This window comes from Propithecus coquereli, unplaced genomic scaffold, assembly GCF_000956105.1.
Source record: "Propithecus coquereli isolate 6110/MARCELLA unplaced genomic scaffold, Pcoq_1.0 Scaffold13, whole genome shotgun sequence".
In the NCBI taxonomy this organism is placed as follows: domain Eukaryota; kingdom Metazoa; phylum Chordata; class Mammalia; order Primates; family Indriidae; genus Propithecus; species Propithecus coquereli.
The window spans coordinates 731,018-746,968 of NW_012137191.1; the positions used below are offsets into that span (position 1 = coordinate 731,018).

At 53.7% G+C, this 15,951-nt stretch overlaps 2 protein-coding genes across 2 annotated transcripts in view; one reads left to right on the plus strand and one right to left on the minus strand.

Moving 5' to 3' along the window:
- Nucleotides 1-1,235: 1,235 nt before the first annotated feature.
- On the minus strand, nucleotides 1,236-8,041 carry SLC48A1 (solute carrier family 48 (heme transporter), member 1). The gene is made up of 3 exons (XM_012638492.1): nucleotides 7,819-8,041; nucleotides 2,242-2,409; nucleotides 1,236-1,625 (listed from the first exon to the last, which is right to left on the minus strand). The coding sequence occupies exons 1-3, from the start codon at nucleotides 7,952-7,954 to the stop codon at nucleotides 1,489-1,491; spliced, it is 441 nt and encodes a 146-aa protein (XP_012493946.1). The 5' UTR covers nucleotides 7,955-8,041; the 3' UTR covers nucleotides 1,236-1,488.
- A 1,822-nt stretch (nucleotides 8,042-9,863) lies between these two features.
- Nucleotides 9,864-15,951, plus strand: part of RAPGEF3 (Rap guanine nucleotide exchange factor (GEF) 3) — a 32,631-nt gene continuing 26,543 nt past the window's right edge. Inside the window, exon 1 of the mRNA XM_012638491.1 lies at nucleotides 9,864-10,011. Within this exon, the coding sequence (XP_012493945.1) occupies nucleotides 9,910-10,011 (102 nt within the window). The 5' untranslated portion in view covers nucleotides 9,864-9,909. The remainder of the gene's footprint in view (nucleotides 10,012-15,951) is intronic.

Consider the following 15,951-nt stretch of genomic DNA (forward strand, 5'->3'; position numbering starts at 1 on the left):
CATGTGCCATGACTTCTTAAGCATATACTGAGCCTAGAAGAGAGAATGGGCGAGGCAACAGGCCCGGGCAAGCTCAGCCGGTATAAGCAGAGAGGAAGGCGCCAGGGCTGCCAGCACCTGCCTTTGCGGTTCTGAGTCTGCCAGGCTTTTCCAGCAGGAAGAGCAGCACCTTGTTACCTTAGACCTGGCCCTGAGCCCTCAGCAGCCTGGCAGGGTGTGAAGGGAAGAGGTGCTCGTCCCTTTCCCATCTGACCTGGCCTCTCCTGTGATGGACACCAGATCCCAGGGGGGTTGCTGAGGCTGTGTGTGTGGGCATCCTCGCCCTTGCTGGGGGCATGCTGAGAGCTGAGAGAGCACAGCTGAGCTGCTGGTTCCCCACAACTTGGACTAGGGAAATGGTTTAATCCGATAGAGAACTATTACCACCCTCCGCCCCGCCCACCCCTCCTAGTCCATCCTCCCTCCTAATTCCCTCCCCACAAGTAACCACCAGAGGCTGTCTGATACAAATGGCTGCTGTATTTCCGCTAAAGTGACAGTGACACAGATAAGGCAAAGAGCTGAGGGGCAGGACACATCGTGGGTCTGTGGGAGAGGGGTAGACCGTGCAAAATGGCAACATAACATAAAAAGATCTAGGTAACAACAGGCCCCTCCCTCCTGAGTTAGGTGAGCCCGTGGGCCAGTGTATGGGCAGAAAAGCAGATTTAGTCCTTCAGAAGGGAGATTTAAAAAGATAAAAGCTCTAGTTGAAGGGCAGTGAGCAGGGGCTGGAGTGGGAGAGAAGGTACCTCATGGCCGGGGGGCTGGGTGCAATGGCACTCTGAGGAGGCAGAGTGGAAATGCAGGGTGGGGGGTACACGGTACAGGTTTGGGGGGCTCCTTCTAGCCTATACCATGTTGCCCCCTTCCCCAAAGCCCTTCAGGGGGCAGGAGCACATTCCCCATGACCCTTAGTCTGGCCTTGTTGGGGGAGTCCTGTGCTGGGGTATGGGGATGCCTCTGTATGTTGGGGGTGGCAGGGAGAGGCTGATGGCTTCTGGCTCTAGCACACTCATGGGAGACCAGCTCAGGGTGAGAGGGTAGGAGGAGGGACACTGAACTCTCCACTCAGCTCCTTAGGCCTTGGGGATAAGAGCCCAATGTCGCCATCTCTGGGACTGATCTGCCCCCAGGCGTAGGTCAAGGCCTCATGGTCCTACCCCTTGACCCGCAAAGATTCCTCACTGAGTGCTAAGAAAACACCCATTCGAGAAGGTGTAAAGCTGCCCTCCAGCCAGGCCGATGAGGAGCAATGTTCTCCACCACACCCAGGTCTCCCCCAACAGGACAGGCAGGATAGCTTTCTGGGAGACCACACTCGTCCTGCTGTGCGCTCTCTGCCACAGTTCTGGGTTCCCAAGGGGGTGGGATCAGGCCCTCCCAATGTCTCAAGAGACTGAGTCCAGGTCCTGAGGACCCCCAGGGTGCAGAGACTTCACCCCTGGGTCAGAAATCGCTGAGGATGCTGATGTCTGCGAAGTCAGCCCGGTAGCGGTGGGCGTAAAGGCTGAGCAGAAAGGCCCACTTGAAGGAAATGAAGCTCCAGACGCTGGAGAGGTAGTAGCTGGTGGGGTCTGTGAGGCCTGCAGGGAGAGAGCCGGACAGTGACTCGAGAGGGCCCCGCCCTCAGCCCCAGCGCCATGCCACAAGGCCAGGGCCACCTTCCTCATCCTGCTCAACATCCTGGCAGCTGAATGGACCCCACAGAAAGACCTGAGTGTGATAGAGGTTTCAGAGCATTCCAGGGGTTGCAGGCAGGAGGCAGTGGGGGTTAGGGAATGGCAGGGCTGGCCAAGCACAGGTCTGTATCATCCACTCTGTTTTTGTGACACGCACCCCAGGCCATTGGCAACCTGCTTTAGTTAGCATCAGACTGCCCGCGGGCAGGCAGAAGGGCCTCTGGATACTTCCTGCCACCGCCACCAGAGGGCGCCCCCACCCCGATGAGACTGAGCGCTACCAATAGCTACTGCGCATGGGCAGTGCTCAACACTTCCCACAGTCTCTTCGAACACCCCCATCGCTAGGGGTGGGGGCTCATTCTCCCCACTTTCACGATAAGATTACCCACGCTCAGGAAGGCTAAGTGGTCTACCCAGTCCCTTGGCCATGAGCTGCGGAACCAGGACCGGAATCCCAGGATCTATTCCTAAGCCCCCCGCTCCCCCTCCCACGCCTCTTCCCCGGGAAGGCACTCACTCTGGTGCCAGGTGATGGCCAGCACCAGGAAGGTGCAGAAGGCGGCGACGGAGACGGCCGAGAAGAGGACACCCACGAAGAAGAAGCCGCGCAACCCCTTGAGCCAGGTCCTCCAGTAATCCTGCATGTACATCACGTGCGTCACCAGAACCCACAGCGCCAGCACACCTGCGGGAAAGACTGGGTCAGCGACCCGCCTGCCAGCCACGCTGCAGCCCCAGGGCCTCGGGCATCCCCAGGGCCCTTTGGGTCCACTAGGCCTGGCCTATCTGCATAAGAATACTAAGAATACTGGCCTTCCTCACTGGTTCCCTCGTGACTGCAGAGTGCAGGTTCCCGTGGAGCTGGACAGGGCCTGTGGTATCACCAGGACTTAGATGCAGAAGCAGATAAGAGGCTAGCTGCCTGCTAGCAAGCCAGACATTAAAGAGATTTGCAAAAATAGAAAACCCTGCATTCTTCTCCCTGATTGTTTTTGTTTGGAAAACATGAATATCTCTCACGAAAATGTTATTTATGTTGTTAACTCAATATTATTTTTAGTATTACTTTCAAGTGTTGAAAAGTGTTCTCAGTTTTAACTTCTAATGTGGTACATGTCCATAGATATAACCCATGTACACAAAATTTGCTTTGAGTTTCACTACTTTTCAAGAGCATAAAGGGGTCCTGAAATCAGAAAATTTGAGAACCTCAGCAGCCCAGCCTGCTTTATGGGGACTTCCCATTGTCCACCCTGTCCTGGGGCTGTCCTCCCACCCCACGCTTCCTCCACCTGGCCGTTGGAGGCCACAACCTCCAAGTTTCAAGGCCTGTAGCAGGGCTCTTACGTAGCAGGGCTCTTCCCAAACTCCCTACATTGGTCTTGGAGGGTGAGGAGGCCCAGCCATGAGGACACCAGGGCCACCCAGCACTGAAGAAGCCTTCTTGCTATTAGCCAGACCTCATGCCACTCCCTCTAGTTTGCAGCTCAGGGCAAGCCAACACCCCCAGCCTTTCCTGGGCCTGCCCTCTGGGCCTGGGTGTGCACTTCCCCTAGGATGCCAGCTGCCACTCAGCCAATACAATACAATACAAAACAACCCTCTGTGCCAGGCAGTGCCTGCTGGCACAGTCCAAAGAGTGGAGCGAATATCAATTCCATTGGCAAGGGTCCGGACTGGGCCGTGGGGTCCCAGCAAGGGAGGAATGAGGAAAGTGGCAGAGCCAGCTGCAACCTCTCCACCTGCTGGCCTGCAGGGTGTGGGCCATATAGGCTGCTGTGCCCTAGGAGTCACGAGGCTTCTCCAAAAGGGGGTGGCACACACTGCACGCATCACAGCCTCCCAAACATGCAAGGAAGGATGAGCATCTGGCCAGGGAAAGTGGTTATCTCTGGCAATGGAGATGAGGAAGGGAAGTTGATAGGGAGGTGGAGTGGGGAGTGCTTTGACTGAATGTATGCTATTTTATTTCTTAGGCTAGGTAGTGAATATAAGGGATTTTGTTAAATTGTCTACTCTTTTTTTACATGCCTGAAATATTTCATAATTTTTTTAAAAGTGAAGGGGAAAAAAAAGGCAAGGGGAAGCTAGTTATCATGGAGCTATACTCTGGATACCAGCTCAGAAGCTGTCGCAATTCCGGTAGCCTGGTGAGGGACAAAAATCCACGAGCCTGCAAGCCAGGAAACCTGAGGCCCTGTGCTGGCGTGCCCCAGAGTCCTGGTGTTTCTCACATCTAAAAATGGGTGAGCCCAGAGGTCCTGCCAGTCTGGATAATCAGGGGCCCTGGAGCTCCACTCTGGGGAGAGCAGAGGTCCACCACCCCGCAGCCTCCCCTCCCACACACTCTCCCAGCTCTGCCCCTGGCCACCATCCTCAGGGTTTGGGGGCCTGGAAAGTGGGTCCCCTTACCCCTGAGATTAGGGATAAGCATCTCTCCATCCTTGCCTAGTCAGGCAGCTGGAGCAGGCTTGCAGTGGACAGAATATAATCCCACGGCTTCTGCTTACATCCTATGTGATCTGGATTTTATACCGGACACTGTCCTCAAAAGTCCCACTTCTCTCACATCATCCTAAGTTTTCACTTGAGGGAGATGTTTGGCTTCTTAAAGGGCCCTAGGGACGAGCTTGTTGTCACTGAGCACATTCAAGGAACAGTCAAACGGGCACCTGTCTGGGACAGGTCCACTCGCCCTCTGTCTCCTCACGCCACAGAGGGGCTGGAGAAGTTGAGCTCCAAGATCGTTTCCCACTTGAAGATTCTGGAAGCCAGCTTAGGAGAAAAATAAGGAGGTCAGAGCAATTCCTCTGTGACTCAGCAATTTCTGGGTTAGGAAATGCTGAAATAGAGGCTTGTGAAGACGCCAGCTCTTAGTCCACTGGCCATGATCCAGTAGTTCCCCAAAACTCCCACCCCATGTACACGCACATACCAAAGAGGGTGAGGCCAAGAGGGAGAAGAAGATGGCCGTTTGGGGTGTTTCTAGGGCCCTGTTCTTTGTTAATAAGCAAGCATGACTTTACCCACCTCTCACCTCCCCTCAAACCTGCTCCAGGCCCTGCACACAGGCCTCACATCCAGATAAACGCACGCCTAGTCTGGAGGCAGGACCACTCCCACCACCCTGGCTCCCGCCACCCTCCTCAGAAGAGAGCTCCCTACCAGCTCTACCCAAGGGGTTCACTGAGTGAGCTGGAGCCGCTCGCTGGTCCCCTCCCACACCTCAGGCAAGAGGCAATATCCCTCGGCCCTGCACCCTTCCCTAGGATACTCCGGGACTCCAGCAAGCCTGGTCTGCACGGTTCTCAGAGGAATGGACAGATCACCAGCACCCCCTGGCTGCAAGCCCATGTCAGACCACACCCTAACTCCACCCCACCTGCTCCAAGGAGCAGGGCCCCTGCTCCACTTCTGCGCTTACAGCAGACAAGCTAAGGGCAAGGAAGGTGCAGGGCTGGGTGGTGAAAGCATCCCCAGCGGCTGGGCTGGAGGTGAGAAGACATAAGACAGCCAGGGGAGCCCCCAGGTGAAACGAAGACAAGCAGGACACTGGGCCTGGGTCGGGCCCCTCTACATGCGGGCACTCCAGCCCTCTACAGCTCATGTGGGAGGAACGCAGAGCAGTTTAGTCTCCTGGGGCAACTATTCTTTTTCTCTTTCCTTGGCCTACTAAACCTAGAGCAAGAGTCTGTTTCCCTCCAGGGCTCCCACAGCAAAGCCAGAACAGGTAGGTCCAACCCAGGCCTCCCCAGCAAAACCAACCTTTCTTCTAAGACACTTTTTCCCAGATACCCACCAGGCTGGGAGACTGTGTCCTTACCCACAAACTCTCTGCCCATTGGAACCAGGGGCTCCATGGCTGCCCTGGCCCCAGAAACCAGTGCACCCAACCAGCCCTTTCCTGGTCTAACACAGGGGGAGAAGGAGCATGCTAGGGCTACCCTCTGGTGACTCAGCAGTTTCTGGGCTGGAAAATGCCAAGTCAGAAGTGAGGTGCTCACAAGTCAGTAAATCCGCTGACACTTCACCCCCAAAAAGGGGAAGAAGGCTGACTGGCTACAGACTCTCTCAGAACTCACTCGGGGTGGGGAAGGTGCATGGCCCTGGCCTGGCGATCCCCTCCCCACCACCATGCACCACCGCCACCATCTACCACCAAGCAGTTTTGGCTCTTCCGTGGCCACCGTCAAAGGTCAAATGTCAGGTCAAATGCCAGGACCCTACTCCAAGTGGTTGCTGCCTTAGCGCCTTTCCCTGAAGGCAATGCCACAGCTCACAGCTGGCCTGCCTCAGAGGCCAAGGGAAGCCGCAGGGACGGAGAGAGGGCAGAGTTTGGGTCAGAGGGAAACCCTAGGCAACTCCCCAGAGTACAAGAAAGAAGGCCTTTTCCACAACTTTCTAACAGGCAGCTGGAGATGGAAGATTCAGGGAGTGGACAGCAGAACTGCAACATTTCAGACCTGGAGGGAAGTCAGATAGCTAGTTCGGGGGAATCTCCCACTTCTTACAGAAGAGGAAACTGTGGCCCAGGAAGCCTTGGTATGCCCAAGGTCACAACGGCTAGGAACGGCTCACCTCAACTTCCACCAGGCCAGACTCTGAATGTACCCAAGCTGGGGTCCCAGGGATGGCCCTCCCCCACCACCTCTATAGTCCCCTTATCTCAACCATCCTGCCCTGACACCGCCTTCCAAAGGAAAGCAAGCAGCAGGGCCAACAGGATACAGAAAAGAAGCTGTAAGAAGTGAACGGTGAAGAGCATGGAAGATGGTGGGGGTGTGGGGGAAAAGGAACCAGAGCTCGTAGATAACTGGGCAGAGCTGGGCTGGCTGCCCACAGGAGGGACAGGAGCCCACGGGTGGTGGGGCAGCTTGGCAGGCTGAGAATATCCCAGTCAGGGCGCCCATCTACACTTCTGTGGTGACCCCAGCACTTTGCTTGGCACTGCTTAGACTGGGGCTACGTATGCCCCTCTTATAAGGCAGAAACCCCACCTCATGCTCTGGCTGTACCGGGGGATGGCCCTCAGCAAGCCCTGTGGCAATGAGTAAATTAGTTATTTTTAGTAATTCCATGTAGGGCTCTTTTAGTAAAGGATTTTAGTAACAGAATAAGATCATCATATGTAAAAGTATTACCCTTACATGTATTTTTTCCCCAAAGTCCTTTCCCACGCATATTATTTCATGTAGCTGTGTAACCCTGGGCAAGTTATTTATTTACTCTAAACCTTAGTTTAGAGTATCTGTAAAATGGACACAACAATAATGCCTACTTCATAGGATTAATGTAAGGATTAAATGAAATAAGGGAAGCAGATTACTTAACACAGTGCCTGAAACATAGAAAGCATTAAAAAAATGTTAGCAAGTAGAAATAATATTTTTTGTCTATCTATGGCACAGAGAGGTTAAATTGCATGCCAAAGGTGCACAGCAAGTAGGAAGCAGTGGCGCGCACCTGGCCTCCACCAGAGCGCCGGTGCCGCCCCTTCCCTCCTTGAGAAAGGTGGTCGGCGGGGCTCGGCCAAGGAGCCGCAGCAAACGGGTGGCAAAAGGCACCAACGTGGGTGGAAAGAAAATGTCCAGTGTCCATCAGATCCCCAGCGCTGTGCTCCCAGTCTCCGCCGAGGGCTCTGCTAGGGTTGTGGGTCCGCACTGGAAGGAGGCAGATGGGTTCCCCTGCCCTCTTCCTTTCCCTCACCCAGCACCCAACAAGGGGCGTTTGGGGGACGAGGATCTCCCAGAACGAGTGTGCGTGTTTGGGGGAAGGAGGTGGCCAGGGAAGCGGGCGCCGGGCGCAGGGCTGGCAGATGCGGAGCGGGGACGAAAGCCGGGCGGCTCGGCGCGCTTGTGCAAACGGCAGCGGCGGGCTCGGGCGGGCATCGGGTCCCGGGGGCTCAGGGGCATGCCCAGGAGCCCGGGCACGCGCGGGACCTGCGCTGCCAACCAGCGTTGCCAACCAGCGTTTTCGGGTAAACACCCCACCCGCTGCCCGGGGGAAGCGCCGCCCAGAAGGATCGTCCTGGAGCAGCTGACAGTGCTCTCCCCGCCGCCGCCCGCCCGAGCCGGGACCCCGCGCCCCCGCGTACCTGCGAGCCCTCCCATGGCCGCGGTCCCCGGCTGTCTGTAGACCACCGTCCAGACGAGGAAGATGGAGAAGCCGGCCAAGGAGCTGATGCCGGAGTAGGCGGCGCGGAGGCCGAGCTGCAGCCGGGACGGGGCCATGGGGCTGCGACGCCGGGCGGCCGAGAGTCACAGGTGCAGGGCCCGAGCCGCAGCCCGAGCAGCCGGCGCCCTGCGCTCCGCCCCCGCCTGGCCCCGGCGCCCTAGCCGCCGGCACAGCGCCCTCCCCGGCCGGAGGCCGCCCGCGCCCAGCGCAGGCCGCACCGCCGCTTTGCAAAGCCGGCTCGGCCGGTGCCTGCCAGCCAGGCAGAGTCCTGGGCTCGTCCCCAGACGCGCCGTGGCAGGATAGGTGGGCCTTGGCCGGGCCCGGGAATATGCCTTTATACAAACAGGCTGCGGTGATTACTTTTTAAATTTTATCTAAATCGGAGGCACATTCTCGTTTAAGATTTAAGTTTCTTGCTAAAATACATAAAAATTAGGAAATAAAAGAGTACACAGCGAATATAATTCCTTCCACGCGTCCCCTTATCAACCAGGTTCCCTCTCACCACATCCCAGAAGATTCCTCTGCACACTAATGCTTGAGAACCCCTGCGACCATCACCTTCTAACCCCAAACACCTATTCTCACCCACCGTTCCCCTTTCCTTTTATCCGCACAAGCTTCATACCTCAAGTCCCCACCAAACATCACCCCGACCCTCAGAATCAGACCATTTTAAAGCAGCGACACAATCTGTAGCAGGTGTACACTCAGCTCCACCGCGGCCCCGCTTCCTGCTGGGAGGGAAAACCTGGGCACAGCAACAGGGACTCTGCCCCAAGCTCTCAGAATCTATCAACATAATACAAGGGGAGCCCACCGCACATCTGTGCAAAGTATGTAACCAAACCTCTAGTAGTAGTTCGTTTCCTTTTGCTGTTGTAACACATTACCACAAATTTGGTCACTTAAAACAACACATTATTTTATAGTTCTGTAGGTCAGGAATCCAAATACAGGTCTCACTGGGCTAAAATTAAGGGGACATCACGGCTGCCTTGTTCCTCGAGGCTCTAGGGGAAAATCTATTTCCTTTTCCAGCTTCTAGAGAGAGGCCACCCACATGCCTTGACTTGTGGTGCTCTCTCTCCCTCTCTTCCCTTACAAGGACCTCTGTGACTGAGGACCCTACCATCCAGGATAATCATGTCAACATCCTTAACTTCATCACATCAGCAAAATCCCTTTGCCTATAAGGTGACACAGGTTCTATGGGATTAATTTGGATGGGGACGTCTTTGGGGGCCATTATTCTGTGTGCCACACCCTTCTGGAACGTAAACTCCATGAGCAGCAGGGATGGTGCCACTTTTCACACCAACACCTAGAAGAGCATGTGGCACATAATACCCCTTAATAAACATTTGTTGCATAGATGAGTGTGAATGAATGAGGGTGAGATTTAAATAACAAGAAAGGGTGTTATACACAAGGAATCTAGGCAGGGCATGATTAACTGCCCAAGCAAGGGATGTAAACCAGTGTAAACCACATTGCCTCACTCAGATAACCTCAGGAGCTTCTTTAACAATAAATAAACCAAACTCCACCCCTGCCTATTAAATTTTGAATCTTGGAAAGTGTGTGAGTGTGTGTATACACATATATATATTATTTTTTTTTTTCCTGAGACAGGGTCTTGTTCTGTTGCAGTGGCACGATCACAGATCACTGCAACCTCAAACTCCCGGGCTCATGTGATCCTCCCACCTACTGGCTCATGCCACCAAGCCTGGCTAACATTTTAATTTTCGGTAGAGATGTATTGCTATGTTGCCAAGGCTTGTCTCAAACTCCTGGGCTCAAGCAGTCTGCCTGCCCTGACCTCCCAAAGTGCTAGGATTACAAATGTGAGCCACTGCACCCAGCCCAGAGAATATATTAATATTTTAATGAGAAGTGATTTTGATGCTAGGAGATCAGCACCCAGCCCCCCCTTAGGAGCCAAGGTGGAGAGTAAGTGCTGGCCCTGCAGAGGAGGGAGCAAGCCTGTGGTCCAGAGTGTGCTGCCATGGCAGCTTCAGAGCTGGCGGGATGGGCAACATTCCAGGCAGTGGGGACAGCATATGTGACGGCCCAGAGGGGAGAAATAACATGGCAGGTTTGGGCAACTGTAAGCAGTGTGTGGCTGGACTACCAGGTTTGAGGGTGGAGTGGTGGGTTTTGAGAATAGAAAGGTTCTGCACATAAAGGTCCTTGCAGGCCCCGCTGTCCCCTCCCCATAGGGCCCAGGGAGGGAAGTAACCATTCTGTGTTTTAGAACTGTGGCGGGAGTAATAGAGCAAGAATGAGCTGCCCCTGAAAGACTAGAAGCAGACAGATGAGTTGGACAAGTACTTCACCTTCCAGTGCTTTTGTTACCAAATGGAGACCACAGTAATAACTACTTCAAAGTGTCCCGATGAGCGGTCGGTGCTTAGCAGAGTGCCAGCACACTGCAGGTACTCAATAAATGTCAGGAAGCATAATTAGCAGCAGCAGCAGACGGCTACCATGCAAGAGATGATGAGGAACCTCAGAGTTGGTTCAGGCGGAGGCAGTGAGAATAGAAAAAAGGGAACTGATTCAAGAGATATTTAAGCTATTTGAACCTAAAGGTCAGGTAGGAATTCATTAGCTGGGCGGACAGAAAGGAGGAGAGCAAAAATATTATGAGTGGACATTCTGGGAGTATTGGAGAGCAGTGAGCAAACTTGTGCTGGACAGTGAGATTGTGCAAGAAAATAATGAGAAATAATTATGTAACAGCGGCGTGGGCCCAAGTTGTTCAAGAAGCTTAAGGCCAGGCCGAAACTTTCTTAATCGCGGAAGCAATAAGGAGCTATTGAAGGGCTTTAGTCTCAGATGGGGTCAGAGGCGCAGCTTCACCATTTGCTGCTGCGACCCTGGGCAAGTGATCCTAGCTCAGAAATGCCCAATTGAACTTTCTGCCCTGAGGGAAATACCCTCTGTCTGCACTCTCCACAACGGTGGCTATGAGTCACACATGGCCACTGAATACCTGATATGTGGCTAGTGTGATTGTGGAACTGAATTTTTAATTATATTTAATTTTAATTAATTTTAACTTAAACAGCTGCACATGGCTAGTGGGTACCCTGTTAGCACAGCTAGAACATCTCAGGATCCTTATTTGCATGAAGGAAATAATGATGATACCTCACTGGCTTGTTGCAAAGATTGAGATACATTGAGATACTACAGTGAAAGCGCTCAACACAGAAATCCAACAAGCTGTTGTTACTGTTATTATTGAACAGGGGTAGCATGACTTAAGCCAGGTCTTGGGAAGATTAGTTAGACTGTAGTATCCAGGTTAGATTTGATGGGGAAATAAAACTGTAGAAGACAAAGCATTCACAAGGTTATTTCAGTGGTAAGGTGTGAGATAAGTAAGATCTTATCTGGAGAAAGGCCACAAGAATGGGAGAGAATGGAAGGACTGTGGCGCTGCAAAGCACACAGGTGTGCACCACACACACACCTTCTCACATCAGCTTCCTTTCCAAGGTATGTTCAGAGAGCACACTCCCATCCCAAACCAGGACAGGCATCACTGCCACCCCTATGAGACAGACAGCACTCTCCCTGCCTATGGCAGAGACCACTAGTGTTCACCAATACCTATGTGTCTCTTCTTCTGAGTACACGGCCTCCTAAATTTGAACTATACTTCCCAGCTTCCTTGCAGCTAAATTGATGCCATGGGATTGAGTTCTGAGCAATGGAATGAAGGCAGAAGCAATGTGTGCCATTTCCAGGCTGGACTCATAAAATCTCCCACACATCCTGCATTCCCTCCTCCCGTTCTGTGATGATGTTAGAGGGCATGTGTTGAAGGGAGCAGCACCACATGATGAGAAGAGCCTGGCAGCCTCGAGTGAATGAATGGACCAGAGCCACCGCCATCCCCCAGACCCTCACTGGACTGTAACACGAGTGAGAAATACACCTCTGCTGTGCCAAGCCACTGAGATTTGGGGGTTGTTTGTTACAGCTAACCTTATTATCTTGATACACCATCTTCATTCCATTTCAAGTCATCTAAACAGGTCCTTTATGGCTGTGGTCTCCAAGCCCCCAGGTCTCAGACCAGTACTGTTCCATGGTCTGTTAGGAGCCGGGCTGCACAGCAGGAGGTGAGCAGCAGGTGGGCAAGCGAAGCTTCAAAGCTCCTCGTGTGCTCTTTAAGAGAATCGAATGCCCCCCAGTCCATGGAAAAATTATCTTCCATGAAACCGGTCCCTGGTGCCAAAAGCGTTGGGGACCACTGCTTTATGCATAACCTGTCCGAACCATCGACTCCTCTGCAGTCTCTTTTGAACTGGACCCCATCAATATTAAGACAGAGTGCTAACTCCTGTACGCACACATTCTGCCTTCTAAGAAACTCCTTCTTTGCTCCCCCCAAAAGGCACATTCCAGACATATATCTTCTCCCACCATGCCACATCAAGGATATGCCCACTGAGCTATCTTCCAATTGATGGAGTTTATTGGACTTGGGCTTCCTCCTCTCTCTTCTCCTAATCCCCACGCAGAGCGACCCCTGATGCCCCTGGGGCACGTCCTTGTTTACTGTGGCTCCAGACCCAAACCTAGGCCTTATCCCTGAGTCCTCCCTTTCCTTCAACCTCTATGTCCAATTCATTAAAAAATATAGTTGGACCTGCCCTGTCCTCTCTCTCCAGCCCCACTGCCACCCTAGTCCAGCCACCTGCCCATCTGCAACAGCCTCCTAACTGGTCGTCCTCCATTCATTCCTCCCCCTCCAATCCACTCCCCACCCAGTAGCTGGAACAAGCTTTTAAAAATAACAACCAGAACATTGTACTCCCCTGCTTCAGCCCCTCCAATAGCTTCCCATGACTCTTAGGGTAAATTGATCAGGGTCTTGCCAGCTCCAGCCAGCCTCACTCACCCTTGCCCAGTTCACTCAGGCACACGGGCTTTCTTTCTGTTTCTCAAACCCACTGCGCTTGTCCCTGCCCCAGGGTCTTTGTGCTTTGTGCCTGGAAAGCTCTTCTCTGAGTGCTCATAAGATTGATCCCTCATCATCCAAGTCTCAGCTCAACTGTTACCTCCTCAGAGGATCCTGCACTGTTTTCCTTCCTCCACAGCACTTAGCACCATGTGAAATTGTCTTATGTATTTATCCTTTCCACCCCCACCCCTGCCATCGCCATTGGAATATGACCTCCAAGAGAGCAGGACCTTCTCTCTTAGGTGACTGACTCGTCCCAATTTGCCTGGCACTTTTCCAGTTTTATCACTAAAAGTCCCATGTCCCGAGAAACCGCTCAATCTAGGGCAAACCGTGATGGTTAGTCACTCTATTGCCTGCCTCCATCACTGCTGTATTCCCAGTTCCTAGCATAATGCCGGTGCCTAGGTAGGAACTTAATACTCGTGAAATAGAGAACGGCTGAATGTCCATAAAGAATTTTTGATTCTGGCTCTAGGGGGCAGCATTCCCCAACCTTGTGCTTTCAGACTCAGCTTTGCAGGTTGGGCTAATATGTGTGTGCCTGAACTTAGGTGGTAAATTATGCAAGATTCTCCCCAGACCTTACCTGGTCCTCTTGCCCACCCCCAGCCCTTGTGGAGTTCAAGGCAGAGGACCCTGGATATGACAGCCCAAGGCCGTGCTTGACATGGAGGCGGGTTCCTTTCCCCTGCCCACCCAACCAGGTCCCCTCCTGCAGCTCCATCTTCCTCCTGAGGTCAGGCTTGTAGACCACAGAGCAGAAAGGACTGCCTAGAGAGGAGGTGTAGGTGGCTGGCTGCAGGGAGGAACTGGTCCCCTCATGGTGAATTCTAGCTTCTGAGGCTACAGGAAGGACTCAGATCCAGGGGTCACCTTGGCTCTGGAATGCTGCTTCCCAGGGCCCACCTGGGAAGGCTGTCTCTGCCCCTAGAAGGGGCTGTCGTCACTTCTCAGGGCTAGAGTGAAACTGCTCAGAGCCTGGCTTCTCACCTTGACCCCACTTCCTCTGCCTGCCCACTGACAGCCTAGAGGTCTGCACAGAAGGCAGGACGGCGAGTGAGAAGATGCTGAACGGAAGCAGCAGGTCTTTGAGTTCACAAGCTTTTAAGAGCATCAGGGGCAGAGTCACAGGTGGTGGTGAGGGGCGGATGTCACAGCCACACCAGCCTACGGAGAGCAGCACGGAGGAGCCAGGGCCCAGGCCTGCTCCCCTTTCCTGGTGTCCTCTGGTGACCCCCACCTCCTGACCAGAACCTTCAACTACAGGTACCTGCTCCATTCTCTTTCCTCTTTTACCGAGGGAGTTATTGGATGGGGAGGGTGAGGTAGGTAAAGCATGCAGTTCTCCTCAACAGGGACTTGAGCCTGACGGCAAATGGGGCTGATTCACTTGGGTGACTCTTGGAAGCTGCAAGGGGATGAAGAAGGGCAGGGAATGTACCTGTGAGTGAGGAGTGAGAGAACAAGGCTTGCGGGCAGGAGGGGAGGGCACTCACTCTTCCCCAAGGGCAAAGCCTGGCGCAGGAGTTAATCAATATTCACGCTTTCCGGAGGCTGAGGAAGGAGGATGGCTTGAGCCCAGGAGTTGGAGGTTGCTGTAAGCTAGGCTGATGCCACGGCACTCTAGCCCGGGCCCAGGCAACAGAGCAAGACTCTGTCTCAAAAAAAAAAAAAAAAAAAAAATTTACCCTTTAGATTTGGATTTGGGGATCAGATTTATTGAATGAGAAAGTCACTATGGCTCCTTCATCGATGCATGTGGACTCCCCTCTAGTCCAACTGCAAGGGCACTGGGTGAAGTAAAGGACTAGAAATAAGGCTGTCACCTGTGCTTAGTCCAGAGCATGGGACCCAAGTGTGGCAACCTATACAGGCTCCAGGGGCCACATCTGATGGTACCTCCCAGAGGGGGAAGAGATAGTCAAGTGATGCACTGAGGCAGTTTGAGGAATGGGATTTGGTCAAGAACTGGGAGGACAGGACCCAGGAGGAAAGACAGATCTCGGGGATCTACGAGGGAGGCGAGAAGGACCCATGGCAGGAGATGGGGGAAATCCATTTACTATTTAACGCAGGAAATCTCTCTTGAGGGCCTTCTATGTACAAGGCATTGGCCAGGCGTGTAGCGTTGGGCAAAGCAGAGCTGCTTCCTGCCCTCTGACAGCTTACACTCTCCTGGAGGAGGAATTATGAAATCGTTATGCCATTCTTTGACTCAATGTGGTGAGGGCCAGGCATGTGGCAAGGAAATGGGGCCCAAGCTGGGGCAGCACCAGGCAAGCCCTGGCCGCTCTGCAGCTCCTGGCACCCTCAGCTGAGGCCAGAGGAGGCTGGGCCGGGGAATATTAAATCAGGATTCAGGCCAGCCCTGCAGTGTGTTCAGTAGAGAGCACAGGACCAGGCTCTCCACTCCCGGAGGTGAAGCGCCTAGAGGAGGAGGCGCAGAGGCTGAAGAGCAGGAAGGACTTCCTGTGCCCCTGGGGTGCCTCTCCATCCCAAGGCAAAGGCTGAGAGGGTGGCCTATGTCTGTCTCTCAGGTAGAACTGGAGACTTCTCCTCTCTTTTCTCTCCCTCTCTGGACCCCACTTTTGTTTCCCTCTCTAGACCCCCACCTTCACACCCGCTTCTGGTCTTTTACCAAGTCCTCTCTGGAGGGAGGAAATGGGCAGCAGATCTGGTGCCAGAAAGTCTTTGGACTGTTCCACTTCCTCTCTGACCCGAGCACTTCCCGAGTGGGATCTGGGGGCAGGATTGGGTTCTGCTCTAATGCTGGAAGGGGGCCCTTCTCCCTGGCCCTCCCCGACCCTGCGCACCCCTCCCAGCCAGTGCTTTGGATCCCGCCTAAGTGACTGGGAGACAGAACTGGGCATCTCATGAGCAGGGCCCAGGCCCCTACTTGGACCCCTCCCCCAGGCTCCCGCAGCCACCCCTGCCAGGTCTCTGAAACCAGAGGGTAAAGTACAGGGTTTGAGTCCTGAACAGAGGCTGTGGGCCCAGGATGAGTTGGAAGATGGGAGCACTGAGACAAGGGTCTGGGGAAGCTGGGAATGTTGGGAAGAGGGGAGT

Excerpts from the sequence above, each read along its gene's own strand:
- SLC48A1 (XM_012638492.1), bottom strand. The coding sequence starts at position 7,954 with ATGGCCCCGTCCCGGCTGCAGCTCGGCCTCCGCGCCGCCTACTCCGGC. Across the intron at positions 2,410-7,818 it reads GGCCATGGGAGGGCTCGCAG|GTGTGCTGGCGCTGTGGGTT; the intron begins GTACGCGGGGGC and ends TCTTTCCCGCAG. Across the intron at positions 1,626-2,241 it reads GGCCATCACCTGGCACCAGA|GCCTCACAGACCCCACCAGC; the intron begins GTGAGTGCCTTC and ends CTCTCCCTGCAG.